Here is a 19,966-nt window from a genome sequence, read left to right as displayed (position 1 = left end):
GCGTGCCCGCCTGTGTAGCAGTGCCAGCTGGCCACCTCCACGCCCCGGATGCACACCTGGCAGCAGCGGGGGGCCGCACGCGGCCTGCTCATTCAAATGGTGGACACGTTTTAGTAAAACGGAATGCAAACAGTTGCTAAAATTTTACAACTTCTTACCGCCAACGACACAGCTTCATTAGTTATGGCCCGCATCTCGTGGTCGTGCGGTAGCGTTCTTGCTTCCCACGCCCGGGTTCCCGGGTTCGATTCCCGGCGGGGTCAGGGATTTTCTCTGCCTCGTGATGTATGAGTGTTGTGTGCTGTCCTTAGGTTAGTTAGGTTTAAGTAGTTCTAAGGGACTGATGACCATAGATGTTAAGTCCCATAGTGCTCAGAGCCATTTGAACCATTTTTGAACCATTAGTTATGCATTAATTGCAACTGTAACACCTTAACCCACAGCAATATTTATTTATTTATTTGGATAACCCTTTTGGAGGCTGCGATAAATCAGCTTTGGTTTTGCTTCTTCGCGTTTAATTTTCGTTACTCCCAGACATCCCTCATCCTTCAAAAGTACCGTTCCATTTCTCATGGTTTCACTTTCTTACTGTTATAGACCTCTTTCTTTCCTGAAACCTTGCCTTTTGAGTTGTCTGTCTAAAAAGTATTCTGTTATATATTTTATCCGCTCCGATTCCTACGTTTTTCATATCTTCGTCAGTTTCGGTGAACTATGTGGAACTGGATATGTAGCTGTTTAGGAAGTTGTAGTTCTGCTTGGTTAGTGTGTTATTGTCCATTCGGTATATGTGTCAATGAAACTGTAGTCTTCCTTGCCTCATTACGTAAGTTAGCTTTTTCAGTTTCAAACAGTGCTCTCTTTTTTCTCTTAATTTGTATTAATTATTACTGTTACTTCTAGGACCCAGTATTTTTCTTAGAATTCTTCTCTCAACTTTTTCTAGTTTTTCAAGACCCCACACCTTTTTTACGGTATATTGATAATTTTTACTTTATGGATCGTCTGACAGCAACTGAATAAAACACAATTTCATGTCATACGGGCTTCGCATTTATTTTCTGCAAGGCATCTTCAGTGGCACGTTGCGTGGACGATTTTCTACATATTACGCTCCTGGTGCATTTTTGGTGTTGTTCTTCTTCTTATAAATGCCAATTTGCGGTTTTTCCCGCATTTCACAGCACAATGAACAGAACACTTGTTTTGATGCAAAAACATTGCATCAAAACAAGTGTTCTGTTCATTGTGCTGTGAAACAAACATTGCATCAAAACAAGTGTTCTGTTCATAGTGCTGTGAAATGTGGGGAGAAAAAACCGCAAATTGGCATTTATAAGAAGAAGAACAACACCAAAACTGCAACAGGAGCCTAATACGTAGAAAATCGTCCACGCAACCTGCCACTGAAGATGCCCTGAAGAAAATACAGGCGAAACCCGTATGGCATGAAATTATGTTTCATTCAGTTGCTGTCAGACGATCCATAAAGTAAAAATTATCAGTTGTACCGTAATATTACACGGAACTGAGGAAGACAGGACCACGAAAGTTGAAGGTTTCCACATCTTTTTGTTTAAGTGTTTCTGCAGCATACAGTGTTTCAGGCCTTACCACTGATTGATAGTGTCCTTGTTTTGTAGTCCAGGACAGGTTTTTTATTACATATGTTTTTGTCATTTGGAATGCCCTTTCCATTTTATGCACTTTTTTTTCTATGGCTATCTCTTCTTTTTTATTACTCGTACTCACTCTCCTAGATGTTTAAAACAGTTTGTTTTAAATATTGTGTTGTCATGGATTTTAAGATTTGAAGATGCGTCATTGATGTTTGTCAAATGATATTTTTAGTCCTATTTTGTCTGCTTGATTCTTTAGTTACATGATTTGTTCTTTGGCACTGTCCAGCGAGTCATTAATTAATGCCGTGTCACCTGAGGAAGCTAGAGAATCTATGGTAATTTTGTTTGGGTTTCTTCCTACTTGAACGCCCTTAGCATTGACGGATTTCCTCCATTCTCTCAATGCCTTCTCTAATGGGCAGTTAAAAAGTAGGAGTGATAAATGATCTCTCTGTTTTACCCCTGATTTTATTGCAAAAGGTTTTGACTGTTTTCCCACAAATTTTACTTTTTATGTTGTGTTTCTTCAAGTTTTTTTAATTATTTCTGTTATTTTACTATCGAGTCCGAATTTCTTTATAATGTTGATTAGTGCGTTTCTATCAACTGTGCCATACAGCTTTTTAAAATCTGCAAAAATTACCACGTATTTCAAGTTTCTGATTTTCCTCATTTCTATTATGCTCTTTAGAGTCAGTATTAGCTCTGCACAAGATCTTCCCTTCCTAAATCCTGCATGATAATATCCTAGTTGTGGGTCGAGTATTCCTTCAGCTCTCTCTAAAAGTGCTACAGACAAGATCTTATATGTCACTAGCGAGAGGGAGATCCTTCTATAATTGTTAGGATCAGTTTTCATTCCTTTTTCATGTGTTGGATGTATTAATGCCGAAGTCCATACTGATGGTAGGCTCTTTGTCGTGGAAATTTCGTTAATGATTTTTGTCACACATAGAATAATAATTTCACTAGAGTGATTCAACAACTCAGAAACTATGTTGTCTTCTCCTGATGCTTTGTCGATAAATTGTAAACTTGGTTGTGTATACTCGTACTTCTGTAAACTAGTCTTGAATGTTTGAAGTTCTTGTGTTGTTCTGCTTGTAGTGCGACTAAACTGACGTTAGTTAATATTTTATATGTTGTACTCTGATCTTTTCGAGACCTTTTGATGAATGCTTCCTTGCTTCTATAAAAATTTTCCTGTTCTTATCGTTTTTTATTTGCGTTCAGTATATTCCATGTACGTTGCCTCTTTATAATTAACCCATTACTATCGTCATTACACCAAGGATTTTTTAAGGGGGATAGTTTCTTCTGCAGTGTCAACGTCTTTTTGAAGTTGTTCCCAACATTTATGTATTTTTTTCTCGATTTGCATTTTGTAATCATTGTCACTAGAGACCTTCTCTATGTCAGGCTTTAACCGTTAATATTGGTTCTTTATTCTAATTATTGGTCTAACCTTGAATTTAATGACGTGGTCTGAATCTAAACCGGTGCTCTAGACAACTTTTACATTGAGTACTTCCACAGCAGATCGTCTACTTATTGCAACATGATCGTGTTGTTTTCCACCACAACTTGGATTTCGTGACACCGATGTAGTTAGTTTCCTTGGTAGAGTGTAGATTTTAGTACTACGTTGTTATACGTGAACAGGCTTAAGACTCTTCCTCCGTTTGCATAGGTTATTCTATGTGTACGGAATTTTCCTGCTATTAATCTGTGTTGACGTTCTTTGCCAGTGTGTGCATTAAAGTCTTCAAGCATTAACATTGTGTTTTTCAATGAAATGTGATCTAGCATGCTCGACACATTTTGACAAACATTTTCTGTTAGGTCCTTCTATGTTATGTTTTTCTCATTCGTTGGTTCATTTTCATTTAAAACAGCGTTAACTTTGTTTGATGATTTAAATGCTAGTGTGGGAAGTCTTTCATTAACTAATTTAAATTCTATTATTGAGTTTAATATGTTTTGTTTACAATGAAGTCTGCTCCAAATTTCATAAAACCTGTTCCAAATTGAGCTACACTCTTCATAACTCTTTTTCCCCATTTTCTCTTAAATATCCTGAATCCTTCTGAGTCGGAACGATGTTCATCAGTAAATCTTGTTTCTTGCAGTGCTGTTATCATTTTTCCTCCTTTATAAGAAGTTTGTAAAGCTCAGATTGCATAAATATTCCTTTATTTGTAACAACTGGTTTCGACAGACTTTTCCTTTAGAAAGTTTATTTAAGTTCAGGTTTCCCTGTTTTTGAGAGTGAATTTATATTAAGAGTGTCTACGTAATTCATGTTTCTGTGCTTGATTTTATAGGTTTGTTGTTTAAGGCCGGTTTCAGAAAGCTCAGACTCATTCTTTGCACGATGTTGTAGGCTTCCAGAATCCGAATGCCTCCTTTTCATTTCCTGAGTCAGTTTTAAATGATCAAAAGAAGAATTTCTCTATTTAGTACGTAATTAAATGAAATGCTTATTTTACCTTTCGTGAACCCCTTCGATGTCTTCAAGCAGCGGGGACAGGGTTACCCATTCAGAATAGTAATGAATGGATAGCTCGGCTGACTGAAATAGTAAAGAGTGGTTTCAGTTTAAAGAACAATAAAATGCATAGTTCAACCGACAGAAAAACTACAGGCTGATTTCACTTGAGAAGGAAGGAGGAATAACTCAGTTAATACAACAACAAAAAAACTTATCGACTGTTTTCATTCATTTGCTCGCATAAACTGGTTTCACTCGAAAGAAATGAATGAATAATCCAACCGATATATAAAACTACTGAATCGACTGTTTTCTTCTGATTGCTCATGAATAATTCAATCGATATGTAAAACTACAACCGAATGAGTCTATTGATTTCCAGCAACCGAACAAATCCATTGTTTTCATACGATTGTTCCCATCACTAATCTTCGTAAGTCGAAGGAATTACAGCAGGGCCATCCACCAGCCATTTGGGCTCGTCTTCTAGACATCCTCTTCAGGTCACATGTTCATTAATAATAAACATTGAAGCATTACTATCGATACAGTTTCAAACTCTTTACAAAACTTGTAGCAGCTCTCACTATCTTCAGAGAAGGATTTGACCTTAATAGACGGCAGCTTAACTGTCGTAGGAATGTGAACCACAGACGAGACTGCATCATTCGAACACAATGTCGCAGCAGAGGCAGAATATTTTTTCTCATACCCTATTGGGCCTTGAAAATTGCGTATTTCGCTTGTCAAGATTCTCATCGCAAGAACTAAAACTGTCTGGGAGACGAGTGTGTAAAGTGTCGTCAACCTGTGTGGGAAGTGACAGTTCTTCTTCCAGGCCCTCCTTGCGATATTTAATACCTTGAAGTGGTATGTCATTTGAAGATTCTTCAGTCGCGGGTTCTAAGCACGTGGTAAGTGATCTCTGGCGAGATCTTTTTCTTTTCAGACTGTATAACTCTTCAGGAGGCACTTTTGTTATTAGTTTCCAAATAATACGCTACACACGCTGTAAAATAGTCCACTGCTTCAAATGAACAAAGACTGACTGCGTGAAGCAACAGATGTTAACAAAGAGACTCTCCGATAGCCAGAGATGTTTGTGCCTGCGACAATTGACGAAAAAATTTTTAAATTAAGTGTGCACAACTAAATGATCCTTTTGCTTCAGACCAGGCACTTCTTAGTGTATTTCTGATGGCAACAACAAGCGTAGTGGATCGTAATAATTGTGTTCTCAGCGGTAAGAGTGCTCGGCCATGGTAATAGCCTATCGTATAATACCTACCCTGCAGCATGCAACTGTCCGTCGTACCTTTTGTGGTGTTACAGTAGCTCCGTATACCGTTAATGACAAGAAGGCAGCAGTGTGTCGTCCAATAGTAGCCCACGTACACCCTTTCCCGGGTTTCTGCACCAGAAATTTTTGCCGACGAGTTTTTAATATCAGGGAGTACAAGACCGATCACTTGTACCAAGGTATTTATTAACTTAGCTATATCAACATGACAACAGCGATATTATGTAAATAAAAATGCAAAGAGAAAATACTCAGGACAGTGATGTTCAGTATCGCTTATCTTCACACAGGTATCGGTCGAACGAAAGTTTTGCAAGTTACGTCATATATATGTGGACTGCATTTCCTGAGGATTCTTCCAATGAATGTCAGTTTGGCATCTGCCTTACCTGTGAGTGTTTCCACTTTCAATCACTCCGTACGCATACTCCCTGTTGTTTTATGGATGTGAGTACTTCCAGTGATTGTTCTGCAGTCACGTAATCATATATTAATGAGTCTTTCTGCCTATTTATGCACATTAGGTTATATTTGTTTACGTTCATGGTCAATTTGTCCCTACACCAATCGTCAATCCTATTCAGGTCTTCCTGAAATTAGCTACAATTCTCCAGCTGTGCGACTTGTCTGTATACAACAGCATTGTCCTCTTGGAACTTCCGACATTATCCACTATGTCCTTTGTATACAAGTTGTAACGGGTATTAGTGAGGATATTTTTATATGTGGTGTCATAATATGTACACAAATCACTTTTTCTTCTCTCTGCGTCGAACAGTTTTCTGCAAACACCTTACTTACACTACTGGCCATTAAAATTGCTACACCACGAAGATGACGTGCTACAGAAGCGAAATGTAACCGACAGGAAGAAGATACTGTGATATGCAAATGATTAGCTTTTCAGAGCATTCACACAAGGTTGACGCCGGTAGCGACACCTACAACGTGCTGACATGAGGAACGTTTCCAACCGATTTCTCACACACAAACAGCAGTTGACCGGCGTTGCCCGGTGAAACGTTGTTTTGATGCCTCGTGTAAGGAGGAGAAATGCGTACCATCACGTTTCCGACTTTGATAAAGGTCGGATTGTAGCCTAAAGCGATTGAGGTTTACCGTATCGCGACATTGCTGCTCGCGTTGGTAGAGATCCAATGACTGTTAGCAGAATATGGAATCGGTGGGTTCAGGAGGGTAATACGGAACGCCGTGCTGGATCCCAACGGCCTCGTATCACTAGCAGTCGAGATGACAGGCATCTTATCCGCATGGCTGTAACGGATCGTGCAGCCGCGTCTCGATCCCTGAGTTAACAGATGGAGACGTTTGCAAGACAATAACCATCTGCACGAACAGTTGGACGACGTTTGCAGCATCATGGACTATCAGCTGGGAGACCATGGCTGCGGTTACCCTTGACTCTGCATCACAGACAGGAGCGCCTGCGATGGTGTACTCCACGACGAACCAGGGTGCACGAATGGCAAAACGTCATTTATTCGGATGAATCCAGGTTCTATTTACAGCATCATGATAGTCGCATCCGTGTTTGGCGACATCGTGGTGAACGCACATTGGAAGCATGTATTCGTCATCGCTATATTGGCGTATCACCTGGCGTGATGGTATGGTGTGCCATTAGTTACCCGTCTCGGTCACCTCTTGCTCGCATTGACGGCACTTTGAACAGTGGACGTTACATTTCAGATGTATTACGACCCGTGGCTCTACCCTTCATTCGATCCCTGCGAAACCCTACATTTCAGCAGGATAATGCACGACCGCGTGTTGCAGGTCCTGTACGGGGCTTTCTGGATACAGAAAATGTTCGGCTGCTGCCCTGGCCAGCACATTCCCCAGATCTCTCACCAATTGAAAACGTCTGGTCATGGTGGCCGAGCAACTGGCTCGTCACAATACGCCAGTCACTACTCTTGATGAACTGTGGTATTGTGTTGAAGCTGCATGGGCAGCTGTACCTGTACACGCCATCCAAGCTCTGTTTGACTCAATGCCCAGGCGTATCAAGGCCGTTATTACTGCCAGAGGTAGTTGTTCTGGGCACTGATTTCTCAGGATCTATGCACCCAAATTGCGTGAAAATGTAATCACATGTCAGTTCTAGTATAATATATTTGTCAAATGAATACCCGTTTATCATCTGCATTTCTTCTTGGTGTAGCATTTTCAATGGCCTGTAGTGTAATTTACTACCTGATGTTTTCTGCACTGTCCTAACCTCATCGGTAAGTGGACTGCGCCTGTCAGTATAGCTTAACCGTTCTGCGTCCTACTGCCCAGGGGAAAATAAGCATTAATACACACATCAAAAAAAGTTTTCCATCACCTCGGTTCCAAGAGTTCCGGAACCTGTAGAGAAAATTGGAACAGAGATCAACATAAATATCATTTCCACCCTTTTTATTGCTCGTGAAAACCACACATTGCATGTTGTACTACCATACAGCGAGACATTCAGAGATGGTGGTCCAGATTGCTGTACACAACTATCCACGACTTCATCAAGGCACTGTTGGGCCAGATTGTCCCACTCCTCAACGGCGATTCGGCGTAGGTCCCCCAGAGTGGTTGGTGGGTCACGTCGTGCATAAATAGCCCTTTTAAATCTATCCCAGGCATGTTCGATAGGTTTCATGTCTGGAGAAATTGCTGGACACTCTAGTCGAGCGATGTCGTTATCCCGAAGGAAGTCATTCACAAGATGTGCACGATGGGGGCGCGACTTGTCGTCCATGAAGACAAATGCTTCGCCAATGTGCTGCCGGTATGGTTGCACTATCGGTCGGAGGATGCCATTCACGTATGGTACAGCCGTTGCGGGGCCTTCCATGACCACCGGCGGCGTACGTCGGCCCCACATAATGCCACCCTAAAACATTAGGGAACTTCCACCTTGCAGCACTCGCTCGACAGTCTAGCGTTCAGCCTCCAAACACGTCTCCGACGATTGTCTGGTTTAAGGCATGTGCGACACTCATCGGTAAAGAGAACGTGATGCCAATCCTGAGCGGTCCATTCGGCATGTTGTTGGGTCCATCTGTACCGCGCTGCATGGTGTCGTCATTGCAAAGATGGACCTCGCCATGGACGCCGGGAGTGAAGTTGCGCGTCATGCAGCCTATTGCGCACAGTTTGCGTCGTAACACGACGTCCTGTGGCGGCACGAAAAGCAGTATTCGACATGGTGGCGTAACTGTCAGGGTTCCTCCGAGCCATAATACGTAGGTAGCGATCATCCATTGCAGTAGTAGTCCCCCTTGTGCGGCCTGAGCGAGGCATGTCATCGACGTTTCCTGTCTCGCTGTATCTCCTCCATGTCGGAACAACATCGCTTTGGTTCACTCCGAGACGCCTGGACACATCCCTTGTAGAGAGCCCTTCTTGGCACAATGTAACAGTGCGGACGTGATCGAACCGTGGTATTGACTATCTAGGCATGGTTTAACTACAGACAACACGAGCCGTGTACCTCCTACCTGGTGGAATGACTTGAACTGATCGGCTGTCGGACCCTCGCCGTCTAACAGGTGCTGCTCATGCATGGTTGTTTACATCTTTGGGCGGGTTTAGTGACATCTCTGAACAGTCAAAGGGACTGTGTCTGTGATACAATATCCACAGTCAACGCCTATCTTCAGGAGTTCTGGGAACCGCGGTGATGCAAAACATTTTTTGATGTGTGTGGCTTCCCCTAAACACATGTACTTGGAGGTACAACCCACCCTAAAAACATACGACTTGTAACAGCTACAATTATTAGTCTGCAAATGACGTAACTACTGATGTAATGTTTTTCAGTACACCGCCCTCAGTCCCCAGCAGAAACAGTTGCACTTCCATCCGTTATATTTTGTATATTGCGAAAATTAATCGTCCTTTAACACTCCCTTGCGGAACACCTGAAGTTACTTCTTACGGCCGGCCGGAGTGGCCGAGCGGTTCTAGGCGCTACAGTCTGGAACCGCGCGACCGCTACGGTCGCAGGTTCGAATCCTGCCTCGGGTATGGATGTGTGTGATGTCATTAGGTTAGTTAGGTTTAAGTAGTTCTAAGTTCTAGGGGACTGATGACCTCAGTAGTTAAGTCCCATAGTGCTCAGAGTCATTTGAACCATTTTTTTTACTTCTTACGTCTGAACATTTCTCTCCATTGAGAATGACCGGTTGTGTTCTGTTTGCTAGAAACTCTTCATACCAACGACACAATGAGTCTGATATTCCGTACGCTCGAATTTTGTTCATTAGGTGGCAATGTCAAGGAACACAGCATCAACCTGGGCACCAGTATCTCCTGCTTTCCAGGTGTCGTCCACGAACAGAGCGAGCTTGGTTTCACATGGAAATTCTACATACAAGTCTCACAAAGTACAAAACGATTTGCTCACTTTTGTAGATCTCTAACTCAAGAGGCAATTACAAAATATGTCGATATTATTCACAGCAATTATTCTTTTTCTGTCTCTCCCAGTAAATACGTATATTAAAAGAAGAAAATATTGTTTCTGACATAACTCGCTGATTTCTTATAACTTCATCAGTAAATACGAACAGATATTTATTACATTCTCTAATTGTAACATTTTAAATTACTTTCTTGAAGGGTGCGAGAGTTTATCTTAGTCCCCACACCCAGAAAGTTATCGTATGTGGTCTAAAGGAATTGTAGCCCGTTGATAGTAGGTATACGTTCCCCCGATGATCTGAAATTTGTTACATGGACATTGTCGAGAAATTCATAGCTATCAGTCAGGAGAAAACTCCATGCTGTGTCCACGTACACAGCTCATCTCCTGCATTCATTCAGAAGACGACTACTTTGCATGCCAATGACGTTCTTCGCCTGCACCTGTGGATATAAGTTATTCCACAATCTACTGTACGCTGAATGGAGAGCGTGCTTCAAACCAAGATTAACCACTTTTTTTAGTGTTCCATTAATACATAGAGCGAGGGGGAAAATTACTGTCTATCTGGCTCGCTGCACACTTTAATCTCTCTTATCTCGTTCTCACGATCCCTACTAGTGATATATAGCGGAAGCAGTAAAGTTCCTGCACACTTCTCCTTGAATACAAGTTTTCTAAATTTACTCAACAGCGTTTACAAAAACGATGTCGACTTCTTCCAGAGATCCCTTCTTATTTCCCTGACCATCTCTGTTGCATTTCCGTATGGGCTGCATTAGGATCCTAGAAACGTGGGTGTGAATTCTTTTCATTGCTACTGTCATGCCTACTTGACGAGGGAGCAGTACTTTAGAACTGATCGAACCAACGTCTTGAACGTCATTTCTTTCGTAGATTCACCGCACATTCCAGAATTCTTCCAGCAAATTTAAACCTTGAGTCCGCCTTCTCTACCACTTCTAAACTTCTGTTTTAGAATAATACCCCTGAATATAATAACCCTGAATATTTAAACAAAGTGAGAGGCTCCTTAAATTCAACTCCAATCTTGCAATCGGATATTTTAAGGTTCTTTCTTGTTGTTGTGGGAATTTCCCTGCATTTACCTTCATTTAAGAAAGACCAGTGTTTATAGCAATACAGTTCATTTGTGAGTTTTTGCGGGACTGACACAGTGGTGAAAAATGAAATGATCGTATGGCACTGTTGACCGGGAACCCTCACGTAGGAAAGTTCGTCCGCCGAGCTGAAAGTCTTTTCAGTTGACGCCGCACGGACGACTCGCGTAACGATGATGATGAAATGGTGATGATGATAACACAATACCTAGTCTCCGAGTGGTGAAAATCCCTGAGCCGGCCGGGAATCGAGCCGGGCCCGTTGCATGGCAGGCAGAGGCGCTGACCGCTCACCTAATGAGGCGGGAAAAATTGCGGTACCGTGCGTCTGCGTGCGTTACTTCATTCATTTGTTCGTGTCTTCTTTTCAGTACAGTTCATTCAATTGTTAAATCGTGTGTAGAAGGAAAACAGTTTATAGACAACTACACTAACGAGAAAAATAATTGCAACACCAAAATGTTATCGTACGACATAAACGAAAGTTCGTAGTCGTGTTTCTACATCTTAAAGATGATGTCTATTGATATTTCGTACCAATAGCTTAACACTGGGCTAGTAGCGCCGCTATGAGGATACAAATCAGGTTTGCTTTAAACACACGCCGTAACGGTCGTGAGCGTTAGTTACCTTTGAGATTGGACAAGCTAAGTTGATGTTAGTCAAGCATGCTTTTAACACGACAAAGACGCCATTATCAAAGCCTCACTAACTTTGAACGAGGTCGTATAACACGGTTACGAGAAGCTGGATGTTCGTTCTGTTATATGTAGAAAGACTTGTCAGGAATGCAGCCACTGTACTGACTGCTGGTAGCGGTGATCATGAGAATGTATGGTCGCAATAAGTCTGAACTCCGTACGGTCACGTGGCACTACAGCGGGGAAGGCCATCGTGACCGGCGTATGGCTCTGGCGTATCGTACTGCAACTGCAGCAGCAATCTGAACAGCAGTTGGCGCCACAATGACACAAAGAAGTGCTAGAAGTCGCCTACCTCTCGGATAGCTTCAAGACAGACGCATTGTAGCGTACATTCCATTGACCACAAACCAACGCCGTTTGTGACTTCAGTGGTGTCAAGCAAGAGCTCATTGAAGGGTAGACTGGAGGTCTGTTGTGTTTTGTGATGAAAGATGGTTCTGCCTCGGTGCCAGTGATGGCCGTGTGTTGATTACAAGGATGGCAGGTGAGGGCCTGCAATCAGTCATTCTGCATACTAGAAACACTGGGGTGTGATTTCATACGACAGCAGGAGCACTCTCTGGTTATCCTACGCACTCTGACTTCAAATTTGTACGTCAGTCTGGTGAATCGACCTTTTGAGCTGCCATTCATGAAGATCATTCAAGGGGGTGTTTTCCAATATGATTACGGTCGCCCACATACAGTTGTTGCAGCCCAACACGCCCTAGAGGGTGTCGACATGTCGCCTTGCCCTGCTCAGTCATCAAAACTGTCTCCAATGGAGCACATGTGGGACATCATCGTACGACAACTCTAGCGTCATCCACTAACAGCATTAGCCGTCCTTGTACTGACCGAGTAAATTACACTTACTCGGTCAGTACAAGAGGCATGAAAGTCCATCCCACAAACTAACGTCTGGCAGCTGTACAAAACAAAGCATGCACATCTCCATGCTTGCATTCTTCGTTCTGGCGGTTACACTGGTCACTAATGTATCAGCATTTCACATTTGCAATGGCTTATCTCTGGCTTACATTAACCTGTAGTCTTGCAGTGTTAATCGCTCGAATTTGTTATCTAGGCAAATGTATTCCCGAAATTTCATTACTCTGCCTTAGTTATTTTTGGGTGTTCCGATTTTTTTCCCGTCAGTGTACACTACACTTTTCAGTGGCACACGCTTTAACTCATTAACGGAGCTGTAAAGAGAAGACGACACAAATAGATAAACAAACAAACAAACAAACACGCACACACACACACGCGCGCACACACACACACACACACACACACACACACACAAACACACAAACAGAGAGAGAGAGAGAGAGAGAGAGAGAGACAGACAGACAGACAGACAGACAGAGACAGAGAGAGAGGGAGAGAGAGACCAAAGTTCATATTTGGCGCCAAACCGAGATGGGACCAAGCGCACATCGACAGGGACTGGGCACACTCAGAAGCAACATAAACACTTAGTCCTGTAAAGTGAAAAAGTGTTACTTGCGTGTGAAGTTCCGCAAAACCATGCATTTTGTTTTTGAGTCCATTGCACCAACAGAAGAGAATGCAACTGTAAGCAGATATTTCAAAACTAACTATAATTAATCGCAAAATCAAGTTTTAGATCTTTTCGCACAACAGAATTACACATATAGATAAAGTGATTTTTAACTCGCCAACCAAATTCGCAGTTACATCGTTTAATTCCACCTGGAAAACTTCCAGTATACAGTAATGCACAGAGTATCCTACATATCCCAACAATTTAGAAGAAGTAAGATATTGGCAACAACAGACAAAAGCTATTTTAGGCCATGATTTCGTTAGAATAATCATTACTTAACAAGTGTTTACATTTTACAGAACCGAATAAAGGGTACCCACTGACGATGGCTTAAAGGTGCTGGAACATTTTTAGGTTTATGTAAAGAAAAAAGGTTGTTTCCACTACAGGTGAATCTGAAATCCAGCAGTTTTGTCTCTCATTAACAAATGATGAGTAGTGGGAGTTACATTGTATAAATAAAAATGTAAATGTTCGTTTGTTCAAAATCGTGAATATCCGAAAGTTCTTCACCGCCTGCTTTGCGGTTTTGTCACAACGTTGCATTCGAATACGCGTGCGCTTTTATATGCCTACCAGAGGGCCACATATAGTATATATACAAGCATGTGTTAATCATAAGGGAAATCTTCATAAAAATGTAAATGTTCATTTGTTCAATGTCTTAAATCTCCGAAAATTCTTCATCGATTGCTTCGAAGTTTTGACACAACTTTGCATTCGAATATGTGCGTGTTTTAATACATCTATTTTTAATATATGTAACATATAAATAAGTATGTGATATATAAAGGGGAGACGTTACTACCAAAAATCTCGAAAAGGTCTTGACCGATTTACTTCAAATTTTTATACAATACTCTAATGAACATTTGGACGGACATACGTGATATATTTTTAATACATAAATATATATGTAATATATAAATGGGAAATATTGTTACCGAAAATCTAGAAAATATTCGACCCATTTACTTCAAATTTTACACGTTACTTTAATAAAAGTTTGGGCACATATAGGCTGGATAAAAGTAAAACGTTGTTAGCAACCAGGAAAGTTGTATTTGTGGCTTATCGGCTTATTATAACACTACTGGCGATTAAAATTGCTACACCACAAAGATGACGTGCTACAGACGCGAAATTTAACCGACAGGAAGAAGATGCTGTGATATGCAAATGATTAGCTTTTCAGAGCATTCACACAAGGTTGACGCCGGTGGCGACACCTACAACGTGCTGACATGAGGAACGTTTCCAATCGATTTCTCATATACAAACAGCAGTTGACCGGCGTTGCCTGGTGAAACGTTGTTCTGATGCCTCGTGTACGGAGGAGAAATGCGTACCATCACGTTTCCGATTTCGATAAAGGTCGGATTGTAGCATATCGCGATTGCGGTTTATCGTATCGCGACATTGCTGCTCTCGATGGTCGAGATCCAATGACTGTTAGCTGAATATGGAATCGGTGGGTTCAGGAGGGTAATAAAGAACGCCGTACTGGATCCCAACGGCCTCGTATCACTAGCAGTCGAGATGACAAGCATCTTATGCGCACGGCTGTAACGGATCGTGCAGCCACGTCTCGAACCCTGAGTCAACAGATGGGGACGTTTGCAGGACAACAACCATCTGCACGAACAGATCGACGATATTTGCAGCAGCATGGACTCTCAGCTCGGAGACCATGGCTGCGGTTACCCTTGACGCTGCATCACAGACAGGAGCGCCTGCGATGGTGTACTCAATGACGAACCTGGGTGCACGAATGGCAAAACGTCATTTTTTCGGATGAATCCAGGTTCTGTTTACAGCATCATGATAGTCACATCCGTGCTTGGCGACGTCGCGGTGAACGCACATTGGAAGCGTGTATTCGTCATCGCCATACTGGCGTATCACCTGGCGCGATGGTATGGTGTGCCATTGGTTACACGTCTCGGTCACCTCTTGTTCGCACTGACGGCACTTTGAACAGTGGAAGTTACATTTCAGATGTGTTACGACCCGTGGTTCTACCCTTCATTCGATCCCTGCGGAACCCTACATTTCAACAGGATAATGCACGACTACATGTTGCAAGTCCTGTACGGACCTTTCTGGATACAGAATGTTCGAATGCTGCCCTGGCCAGCACATTCTCCAGATCTCTCACCAGTTGAAAACGTCTGGTCAATGGTGGCCGAGCAACTGGTTCGTCACAATACGCCAGTCACTACTCATGACGAACTGTGGTATCGTGTTGAAGCTGAATGGGCAGCTGTACCTGTACACGCCATTCAACCTCTGTTTGACTCAATGCCCAGGCGTTTCAAGGCCGTTATTACGGCCATAGGTGGTTCTGGGTACTGATATCTCAGGATCTATGAACACAAATTGCGTGAAAATGTAATCACATGTCAGTTCTAGTATAATATATTTGTCAAATGAATACCCGTTTAGCAAATGCATTTCTTCCTGTTGTCGCATTTTTAATGGCCAGTAGTGTAGAATACAGTAGTGCCCCGGTAATTCGAATCACGATATTTCGAGGTACCGTGTAATTCGAGTTGCGCTTAAAGAAAATTAACATATTTCATAAAACTAGAGTAAAAACCCGCTTTCATAGGTTGTCCGTATGTACGTTTAACGCACTGTCGAGTGTTACATCTTTCAGTTTTCCCTGTACACTACTGTCCCATTTAGAATTTTCGTTCATAACTCACCGAAATAACCTTGGCCTCAGACTGTTAATGCATTTCTATTACAGATGAATAATGTATTTCTATTACAGATATCATTAGGCTTCGAGGAGTGTGCTTACTGTTTCTTTGTCGACCGTTCACTTATTGGGACCGCTTGACAATCAGTTGTACATTGTATACCATCATTACTGTTACCCCTATTTATGTGCATACTCAGCAGCTGTGGTCATTAAAATACAGTACACCTAGGTAAAAATACAGTACACATTTTACAACATTGGCTGACCATTATTATATGTACTGAAGTTGGTTGTGTACTAACATCTGTACTGTAGTGAGCCCACCTGTGTCACGTTAATTTTAAAGTGTTGTATGTATGCACAGTGCACTGTTAGTATATAACCGTGTATTTCTTGATGTTTTAATCCATATGTTACAGTGAGTGGTAGGAGTCAGAGAAAGTTTGTGCCGCTGAATGTGAAACTGGAGGTTTTGAAAAGACAAGAAAAAGGAGAGACATTAAAAAAAAACTTGCTGCTGAGTATAAATCGATGAAGTGACGGTTGGAGATTGGCGTAGAAACAGAGACAAAAAACAAGTGTTCTATTTCGTCATTTGAACGGAAGTCAGCGAAGAAGTCTGAGTATAAAAAAAAAAACTAGTGAACCTTTGTTCGTTTGGTTTACTCAACAAAGGCAAAAAAGAAATCCAATTTCAAGGCCTATTGTGCAAGAAAAATCTGCTTTTTTTTTATATGAGTTAAGGGAAGGTGAGAACGATTTTACTGCAGGTTCAAGATACGGCGGGAGGTAGTTTGAAATTTGAGGTGAAAAACTTTCTGCAGATTCTCAGACTGTTACACGACTTTGCGAGAAATTAAAATAAATTATACAAGAAGAAAATCTTATTCCTGATCATCTGTATAACGGTGATGAAACAGGCCTAAATTATAAAATAGTTCCATCTAAAACTCTAGCCTCAAAAGTAAAAACGACTGCCCCGGGCTACAAAAAACGTAAAGAGAGGTTAACAGTTCTTGCTGCATCGAATGCAAATGGAGACCACAAACTGGAGCTGCTGGTAAAAGCAAAGTCTGATAAGCCTAAAGCTTCAAAAAATATCGGTGCTTCTGCACTGCCTGTTACATATGTCCACCAAAAATCTGCTTGGATGGATAAAAATATTCTTAAGAAGTGGTTTTTCGAAATTTTGTTCCAGAGACAAAGAGAAAACGTGCTTGCCTTTCAAAGCAATCTTAACGCCTCACAACGCTGGTTCACACCCTGATGAGGAAAAATTACAATGTGACGGTATTTGCGCATTGTTCTTACCCCCTAACGTGACGAGTTCAGTACAACCTATGGACTAAGGTGTTTTACAGTGCTTGAAAAAGAAAGGTATCTTCATCTTTTGCCCGGTCGCTTCTACAAACAACGGAAGGTGAAGGAATCTTTTAAAAAAATCTGAAAACAAACTACGATAAAAGACCTAGCCGATTCATGTTCTGTAATAAAGGCGGAGACACTATAAAAGTCTTGGAACAAGATTTTACGCAACGAAACGGATAGCTTCAGTACAGACGAAGATGACCTACCGTTGGCAGAACTGACGAAAATGTTTGCTTGATGTGAAAATGCCGGTCGTTGTGGCCGAGCGGTTCTAGGCGCTACAGTCTGGAGCCGCGCGACCGCTACGGTCGCAGGTTCGAATCCTGCCTCGGGCATGGATGTGTGTGACGTCCTTAGGTTAGTTAGGTTTAATTAGTTCTAAGTTCTAGGGGACTGATGACCTTATAAGTTACGTCCCATAGTGCTTTGAGCCATTTGAACCATTTGATGTGAAAATGCGAGTGCGAGTGATGTCTCAGAACGGATGAACAGTGATGAACAGTTTGAAGGGACCAATCTTGCAATTGTTGAATTGGTTAGTGAACCCGCTAAAGACAGTGACGGCGAGGAATTGCCTGAAGAACTTGTACCAGTGATCACTCACACCGAGGGTTTGGCAGCGCTAGATGTAGCATTGCGTTTTATCGAGCACCAAGCAGAGGCCCCTCCAACTAACACCATTCTTCTCATAAGACGGCGTGACATTACTGCTAAAAAGCGATATTCTATTTTAAAACAAAGGGCAATGGAGAATTTCCCTAAAATGTAACTTATATTTTTTGTAACTTGGAAATGTGGGCCCATATATGTACATACCACGCAGGTATGTTTTATATTGTTTTTTATTTACTTTTAATCATTATTGTGCTCATTAAACATTTGTTCATGGTTTACCCATCGATTTAGTGTCATTTCCGTATTATCCGAGCTTTTTTTTATATAATTCGAGGTAGCCCTAGCCCCAATTAGCTCTAATTTCTGGGCTCTACTTAACTACTAAGGAATTTGAATTTGCAATAACAACAAACAATATTCAAGGTCAGGGAGAGGGAGGAAGAGGAGATGGACAGAGAGATGGGAGGAAATGGACAGAGAAAGCGAAATGGAGGTGATGGACAGAAAAAGGGTGCAGGAGGAGATGGAAAGAGTGGGGAGGAGAAGATGGACAAAGAAAGGGTGGAGGAGGTGGTGTACAGGGAAATGTGGAGAGAGGACAGGAGAAGATGGAAAGAAAGGGGAAGGAAAGATGGACAGAGAGAGGGGGAGGAGGTGATGGAGGGAGAAAGGGGGAATGCGGACAGGAGAAGATGGATAGAGAGGGGAAGGAAAGATGAACAGAGAGAGGGGGAGGAGGTGATGGATGGAGAAAGGGGGTGAGAGGACAGGAGAAGATAGAAAGAAAGGGGAAGGAAAGATAAACAGAGAGAGGGGGAGGAGGTGATGGACAGAGAAAGGGGGAGAGAGGACAGGAGAAGATGGAAAGAGAGGGGAAGGAAAGATGGACAGAGAGAGGGGGAGGAGGTGATGGATGGAGAAAGGGTAGAGTGGATAGGAGAAGATGGAAAGAAAGGGGAAGGAAAGATGGACAGAGAGGGGGGGAGGAGGTAATGGACAGAGAGAGGGGGAGAGAGGACAGGAGAAGATGGAAAGAGCGGGTAAGGAAAGATGGACAGAGAGAGGGGGAGGAGGTGATGGACGGAGAAAGGGGGAGAGAGGACATGATAAGATGGAAATAAAGATGAAGGAAAGATGGACACAGAGAGGGGGAGGAGATGATGGACAGAAAGATTAGAAGGAGGAGGAGATGGACAAAGAGAGGGGGAGGCGGAGATGGACAGAGACAGGGGGAAAAGGAGATTAGGACTAATGTCCAATTCCCATACGTATTATAAACGTGTGCTTTCTCTTTTCATCCTTTTGCTTTTAACCAAACTGAACTACAGAAAAGCACCAGTCAAACCCAGAAAAATGTCGTCGGGAACTAGAAACTACGTATACCCCAGTCAGTATATTGTGATGGTAATGTGGTTTGAGTTAGAAGTGAGACTACAGCGTTGCCTTGTTTGCCGGCAGACTGCTACCAGCTGCTGGGCGTCGGCGAGCGCCTGGCGCCGGACCAGGTGCGCAGCTCGCTGCCGCTGCAGTCGCTCGCCGCCTGCCAGCACGCCTGCTCCACCCAGCGCCGCTTCTCCTGCCACGCCCTCGCTTTCCGGTACGTACGGTCCGCCTGCGCTGCGTACTCCACAGTTCACGGTGCCGGCTTGACACGTCTCTACCAGTTTTATGTGGCGTTCATCTGGTACTCTAGACAGACCTCATCGCTTGACAGCTTTTGCAGCGCGCGATAAACGTCGAGGGTTTATTTACTCTCGTATCAGAAACATTTTGAAAGAAAAGCAACTCGTGAACAGATTCACAACATACGACGATAATCGAGAAATCGCGAGAGTTCTTCTGTGTTCCTGTCTTCGTCCGGTTCCTTGACTGTAGGAAAGCCTTTGACTTTGTTGTCTGGCAAAAGTTGTGGCAAGTGCTTGCAGAGTTTGGTGCCCCACCCCACTTGACAACGCTTATCAGAAGTCAATACAATAATCACCTCGCAGCTATGAAGAGAAACACTGGTGCATCTGATTTCTTCAGCGTATCAAAAGGTGTAAGACAGGGTTGTGTTC

General features: G+C 42.6%; 1 protein-coding gene across 2 annotated transcripts in view; it reads left to right on the top strand.

Moving 5' to 3' along the window:
- LOC126184867 (uncharacterized) overlaps positions 1–19,966 on the top strand; it is a 516,759-nt gene that overhangs the window by 319,198 nt on the left and 177,595 nt on the right. For both annotated transcript variants that reach the window (XM_049927486.1, XM_049927487.1), the window contains one exon: positions 19,368–19,506. In XM_049927486.1, the coding sequence (XP_049783443.1) occupies positions 19,368–19,506 (139 nt within the window). The remainder of the gene's footprint in view (positions 1–19,367; positions 19,507–19,966) is intronic.

Source organism: Schistocerca cancellata, chromosome 4 (genome assembly GCF_023864275.1).
Source record: "Schistocerca cancellata isolate TAMUIC-IGC-003103 chromosome 4, iqSchCanc2.1, whole genome shotgun sequence".
NCBI lineage: Eukaryota > Metazoa > Arthropoda > Insecta > Orthoptera > Acrididae > Schistocerca > Schistocerca cancellata.
Note: the sequence above shows the minus strand (reverse complement) of the source record. Positions and strands in the feature narration are given on the sequence as shown.